General features: G+C 34.0%; 2 protein-coding genes across 2 annotated transcripts; both read right to left on the bottom strand.

Annotated features, from left to right (window-relative positions):
- Nucleotides 1-2,639: 2,639 nt before the first annotated feature.
- Nucleotides 2,640-3,869, bottom strand: Gasu_61740 (uncharacterized protein). Its single transcript, XM_005702645.1, has 2 exons — nt 3,709-3,869; nt 2,640-3,529 (listed from the first exon to the last, which is right to left on the bottom strand). Exons 1-2 carry the CDS (start codon nt 3,727-3,729, stop codon nt 3,326-3,328), a joined length of 225 nt encoding a protein of 74 aa, XP_005702702.1. The 5' UTR covers nt 3,730-3,869; the 3' UTR covers nt 2,640-3,325.
- Nucleotides 3,870-4,348: 479 nt separating this feature from the next.
- Gasu_61730 (uncharacterized protein) lies at nt 4,349-5,329 on the bottom strand. The gene is made up of 2 exons (XM_005702644.1): nt 5,193-5,329; nt 4,349-5,144 (listed from the first exon to the last, which is right to left on the bottom strand). The coding sequence occupies exons 1-2, from the start codon at nt 5,316-5,318 to the stop codon at nt 5,037-5,039; spliced, it is 234 nt and encodes a 77-aa protein (XP_005702701.1). The 5' UTR covers nt 5,319-5,329; the 3' UTR covers nt 4,349-5,036.
- Between the last annotated feature and the right edge of the window lie 1,400 nt (nt 5,330-6,729).

Here is a 6,729-nt window from a genome sequence, read left to right as displayed (position 1 = left end):
TGCCTAAAGACCACATAGAACACTGCTTCGAATACAAAGGCTCTGTACATACAACAGCAAGATTTCAAGTGCAAAGGTACAAAGTCTTTATCAACTTGACAGCTACTAGTTAGTAAAGTATCAATTCTACCTTAAAGAAGCCATCTTATACAAACACTATCTAACAGAAACTCTATTGGATAACCCAATGTCCACATAATGACAATTCAACCAACTCTCTCTTAGATACCCCTAAAAAATAACAACGTATATTAGTCTTGCTATCAAACAATTGATTTTGAATGGAAACGTTGATTCAACTTTTTGTGCATCGACTTGTGCCGTTATCTTGTCTAACACATTGACTCCATTCATTACTAAGGCTATATTTTAATAGACAACTTTGAACGTTTCTAACAAGCAACGCATTAAAATTTAAATACTTGAAATAAACTGACATCTGATTCCTGATTCTTCTCTAGGAAACGAATATAGAGTACCCAGCAATGGCTGGTTGGAACGAAATGATACAACTAAAAGTACTTTAAAACAAGTAATTATGAATTGAATCAAATACAGTTTGACATATTTATATCTGAACAAACAACTAGTTAATATCAAAATATATAAACTAGTAGTAACATATTCGTGGCGCTGCAAAGGTATAATGCGATTCATCGCTTGAGTAGATTCGCGAAGCTATCTAGGATGAGATGATCAACGAAAACGTATCCATTATCGCAAATAGAGTGCAAGTATCGCGGGGGAATAATTGGACACTCAAACACTACCAAGTTTTTCTCAAACCAAGTCTTCATCTCCCTAGTCTTCTGTATCTTTAGTAATAATACTACTATTAGTACTATATGGCAAATCGTTTTTCTCGGGATAAGGACTAACTCGTTCGATAGATTCAGTATAATCTCTAAGAATTCAAAAGTTGAATCAACCATAGAGGACATTTCACTAGCTTATGAAACAGAATTTCGTCTTGATGAGATATTCGACCAGTAATCAACAAATGACCAACTCCTACACAAAAAGTCATTTTAAATGAGCAGTATCAAGAAATATCTTACTTTCTTTCCAATGAACTGTAAATCATTGAATTCAGTATACAATTCAAGTAATAAAAAACAGTAAACAGTTTCTAGATACGTTGAGAAGACCTTTTTTTACGTATCTACTAGAATAATTGTGCCATATCCCGTTGAGATTTAACTAGAAGTGGTAAGATTCAGAGTATTACTCTAAAGCAAGTGATTATTACTTCCTTCAATACAGCTGTAACCAGAATAGATTCATACATCACACTAAAATAAGATTCAAATTCAACTCATCAATAGAAACAAGGTATTGATAAGGCGTAAATACATTGTTATTTATCACTTGAATCAATTGTGGTAATAGTTCAAGATAAAGAGGTGGATGAAAACCACCAAAGGTTGCGAAAAGGTTCAAGCATCAAAGGATATACGAAAGGATCCTGAAATTAGAACATAGCTATTAGTTTGTGTTTTGCTGCTACTTGTGTAAAAATCACAGAATTGATTCTGCTTTTTGTGAGGATCAACCTCAAAATCTGTCAAACATAGGTCTGATATTTTAACCCTGTGAAGCCAGGGAAGTATTGATTTACTTCTTTTCCTTGAATTTCTTTCAACTGACCTTTCTTTATTCTTTCATTGAAAAGTATATACTATGTAAAACATAAATTTTTGTCCTTTATAACATTTTATAAGAATAAGGGAAAACAACCAGTAGGTCGTACTAGGACAACTTCAATTTCTAATCCCAATAGATAGTTTGTATAGAACTTCGACTGCAATCTAGTTGATTTTTTCTTTGAATTGACATCATCCCGCAGTCTTCGAATACTACTTTCTATCATCTTCATCCCTTTTCTTGTACAATGAGCATTCTATTGTTTTTCGAACATGTTACAACTCTAAAGAACAAGATGTTCACCATTCTACAATTACGCCGATAAAGAAGAGAAAGAACGAAATAGAAATATTATCTTATCCTTATCGATTAGATGACTAACTTCATATGAAGCTGGTCTTAGGGTTAAAGAAGTAAGATGGAAATGTTCTAGAGCACAAATAATCATAAGATGGTTTCAACATAAGAGCATTACAATATATCCACAAAGATCAGTAGTAGATTCAAGATCACAGAAAACAGTATGTTGTACACTTTCATGATGCTGCAAGTTCACTTGTCAAAGATTAATTGATTCAACTGACGAAATTGTCTCGAATTGATCACTTGGACTATCAATTGCCTATCCCTACAAATGCAACGCAACTATCAAGGGACAAAGAGATTCTATGTGATTGAGATTTCCAATGAAAAAAGCTTCTGAAAGGTTGTACGTCGACGTTTTCGGAAAAGAAATGACCACTAGTTGCTTCATCATACTATCATGAGATAACAAATAAGTTTGTTTTAAGAGTCAAAAGATGAAGATTAGTCTCAAACAGGTACAAGCAAAATCGAAAATCGACCAGTAAAGTAACTCACCCTATTTGTTGTTCAAAATCAGAACCGTATGTAGTTCTACTGATAGTAAGATACAGGAATAGTCGTAAGTGTGCGAATAATGCTTTTTTATTTTGTAAACTCGACAATATAATTTTCCTTTATGGTAAAAAATAGGTCAAATTCGTACTTTTATGACAAAAACTATTATTAATATTCCATATACTACTAACCAATACACTATGGCTTTTTCTTGTTGTCGTTATTGTTGTCTTTTTACAATTCCAAGTAACTAAAACAATGACAATTGTCCGCTCATGCCAACAACGAAGAAAACAGTAAAAGATAGAAGCAGGAATCATTCTCTTTGTAGAATTGTTGACTATGCCATACTGCACTAGGCTTGGGCTCATATTTGTTGTTGTTGCTGTTCTGGTTGAATTTCAAGTAGTGGCGAATGGTTTGATTTTGCTGTGATAATCGAATAATGTTTTAGGTTCGTGTCAATGTGCAAACCAATTTGTTCGTCTGCGTATGCTTTCTAGGAATTGTATACCAAAAGCTGCACTTTATCTTCAGAGTCAAACCAAAAACTCTAGTCGGACACGATGATATCAATGTGTACACTTGTGTAACATTGTAGAAGTTCAACCAATCCTTCATGAGTTTCTTTCAGAGCTACTTTGTATACTATCCAACCGCAAGCTGTTTGTACAAAATGTGAAGTCTCCTTTTCACTTTTTGACAGCTACAACTACCACTACTTTCAACAGCATGATCTTCAGTGTGTTGGGAAAAAAACAGATCAGCAGCACTCTTGAAAAGGCAAATACTGTTTCACACAAGTCGCATTGTTTCCCATTCACACCGTACTACTAATGTTACCCTCCTCTTCAACTATATAAGGACCAAAGACGATTTGCAATAGATGCCTTTCAGAAACAGCAGCAATACTGGCTTCAACACTATCACTCTTACGACTTACATATTCTTTTAGACAAATCTTCACTTTTGGTAAACCCAGTAATTCATAAAAACAAAGGCGTTTCTCAAAACGGACTAGTAGCTACAGTCGCTATCGTCAAAACATTTTATCAGGTGGACTTAACCATGATTTTCAGCAGTGTTTTTTTGCTTGCTTTATTTCATGGTTCCCAACAAGTTGAGTATATTTTGAACTGAAAACTTTTCCCTTGCTTTCAAAAAGCAAGTTTATTCAGCTTTCGTTTTCACTAACTGTCAAACCTTATGGGTGTCGTTTTCCATACTCGAATCAATAGAGAATTGATATAAAAGCACAACAATACAAACAACCATTGAAAATAAGCAATGATGGACTCAAGACTTTCCTATGCTATTCTGAGAAATGCCTGTTGCAGAGTTACAGACCGATTACTACATCTTGAAATGAGTCATATAGAAGACAAAAAACTAACATACAAAAAGTTAATCTGTGAACTGACCAAAACACTCAACTGAGAGTCTGACTGGTTTCTTGTTCTTGTAGAATATCTTTGAAATAATAGCCCCAAGCCTGATTCTCAGAATGTCAACAACAGACTACAGGACTTTCAACTGCTAATACATACGCAAAACTGCTCTGAAACAATTATCGATAGAAATAAACAAACTTGTGAGACAGCTAGTTGACTAAAGTACCAACACTCAACGACAGCTTAAACTCCTTTGTCTTTGTTCTCTTCTCGACAATGCTAATCTCAAATTTCCATACAAGACCACAAGTGAAATAACAACAAGTGTTGCATAAAGTATATAAACTCCAAAGAGCTAATAAAAGTTGTAAATACTAAAAAGAAACTACAGTCTACTTGGAACTCAGAGCACAGGAATCGATGGATTGTTATAAAAGAAACATTTGCAGAGCTTAAAACGAAACGTAGATAATAGAAATTCACTTGTCCAACTAAAACGAACGAAGAATTCGTTTTAGAAATTAAAGTCTGAAAAGTTTCACTAGTAAAGTTGAACCAGGTCCACAGACTTGACAACACTCACTGAGCCTTCCTGTCCATCAACAATCAACCCATTGTGTTCATTTCTAATTGGATTGTTATGCTTTGTATTCTCTCCTTCCTCTGGGGATATATTATTTTAAGTGACTAGTGAGTTTTATGAAAGAATATATTCCACTTGGAGATATGTAAAAAGGTTCTGGAACAATAAGTGTGCTAGATACAATCAATCTCACTTTCAGTATTGTTGTGAAACGAGAAGAACAGTGTCGTAACAAAGTTCCTCGCAACTCCCTAGCGACACTGTAGCCCTTTAACAGAGTTGAGTTTGATCAATCTTGTCTCTGCAAGGTAAATTTTAAACTACTTGTGACCCTATTTTGATAACAAATCAAGAACGGTTTTGCTACAACCAGCTTTTGACTCGTTTTCGATCTGAGAACCTTTCTTTGTTGGTCACTCAAAATTTAGGAAAACTGTTTAAAGGTGTAAAATGGTCATTTTCTAATTTCAATGACGTTAACTCTGTTTGGCTTGCAATGTGAGAACTAGAACCTTTCCTTCTATGCAAATTACGCTCAAGGAGCAATCTTTTTTCGATTACGAGTTATAAAGAAGAATAAATCGTATATTGAACTGTAGAATTGGAAAGTATACAGAGGACAGGACGATAATAAAAAACTGACCAAAGGTTGGGAATACTTTTGTCTATACACAAATTCGTGCATAAACTACTTACGATAAGGAGGATCGAACCTCAAACGTTTCAAGGGTCTTGGTTTGTTCTCTACCTAAAGAACTTTTTGAGAGTTTTGACTGGTATAACAACAGTAACAGTGGTGATGCTTTTGCTTCTCCTTGCACATGTATTTCAAGATTCATCTTTCTTTTTTACTTTGCCGAGAGGAGATGAAAGATTCTTATTTTTCCATTATTTCTCCGTTTATATTCCTTTCTTTTCACTAGTAGACGAAATTTATCTAATATATTTAAAAGAACAAGACCTTTACCAGTTTGGATAATCACAATATCAATTTGACTCTGCACAATTTTATTCTGCTGAATAATGCAAAGTTGAAAGAGACATTTTCCTTCCTTTTAGAGCAATTTGGATAAAACTATATCTTTTCTTCTTTATGTTTGACTTGTCCCTTATGGAAATGAACGTTTCTTGTATATATAGACAGTTTGTTTATGCAAAACTTTGAGTTGTCTTTGATTCTTGTTACAAATATCTAAAAAGAAGCCTCCACCATTGTACCCATCAGGTTATATTTCGCGAGAGTTTTCTGCCTAGTGTCTAACACGAATAACTTTTGTATTATGACTCATGCAACGAGCTGATGGATGAGAGAGTGGAAAAAGAGTAGGAGACGAGTGGAGCTAAACAAATCTTTCCTTGAATTTGCAGAGCTTTTAAAAGTTTTGTTTTCTTCGTACTGGAAGAAATAAGAGTTCGCTTGGAGTTATCCATGCCCTAAAGCAGCTTTGTGTTTTATATAGTTTGCTTTCTTATATATGTTCACAGTTTGTGGTTTTTACAAAGTTCAAGAGGAGGCAGTGAAAGCCTTTAAACCTAAGCAGTCATGTTTACCTTCAAAAACATCTCAACTATATAGTCGACTACATGGAAGAGACAATTCAACTATGATTTAAATGCTATGATGAAAAACGAGAAGAGAATCGATAGAATAGACTCAGTTGGACTGAATTGAACTTTTTTGAAAATAAGTTTTCTCTTAGCAGAATCCACAATATCAAATGTCACTATTGTCTGCAAGTATTTTCAGAGGAGAAACAGGAGTTGTTGACTCTTACAGAAATTGGATATTGAATATGCACTTGTGTGCAGGAGAATGATTCGATTAATACACTAGTGCAATCTTTCAAATATTTCGGAGATACCTTTAAACATGTTTCAAAACTAAAAGCTTTTCATTTGAAGGCTATTTTTAGTGTCAATTTGCAATATTGCAGAGTTGTAACAATGATTCAAAATGAATAGACTATACATACATACATGTTGAATACAACTAGAATGAAAAATATCCTTTCTTGTCCAAATACTTAGTAAAATGGTTACCGAAAGAATATCTCAAAACATTCTTCAAGTGTCTGCTATGTTGTCTTTCTAGTCTGTTGAAAAAAGACTAGTAACTCCTTTTACTATAATTCTCAAAGACTGAGACAGAAAAAGTTGTTTGTAGGTTTCACTTGGACTGTCCTTCCTATCTTTTGTTAACTGAATAGAAGAGAGTTTTCCTCGGTTTTAGAAAACAAACGAAGGGAAACG

Source organism: Galdieria sulphuraria, assembly GCF_000341285.1.
Source record: "Galdieria sulphuraria unplaced genomic scaffold scaf_101, whole genome shotgun sequence".
Lineage (NCBI taxonomy): Eukaryota > Rhodophyta > Bangiophyceae > Galdieriales > Galdieriaceae > Galdieria > Galdieria sulphuraria.
This window is presented reverse-complemented; position numbering and strand designations above follow the sequence as displayed.

Bases quoted from the DNA above. Each gene is read 5' to 3' on its own strand.
- Gasu_61740 (XM_005702645.1), bottom strand. From the start codon at position 3,729: ATGGAAAACGACACCCATAAG. The intron at 3,530-3,708 runs GTTTGACAGTTA...TAGCGACTGTAG, and splicing joins TGGAAAACGACACCCATAAG to CTACTAGTCCGTTTTGAGAA.
- Gasu_61730 (XM_005702644.1), bottom strand. From the start codon at position 5,318: ATGAATCTTGAAATACATGTGCAAGGAGAAGCAAAAGCATCACCACTG. The intron at 5,145-5,192 runs GTTCGATCCTCC...ATTTGTGTATAG, and splicing joins AGACCCTTGAAACGTTTGAG to ACAAAAGTATTCCCAACCTT.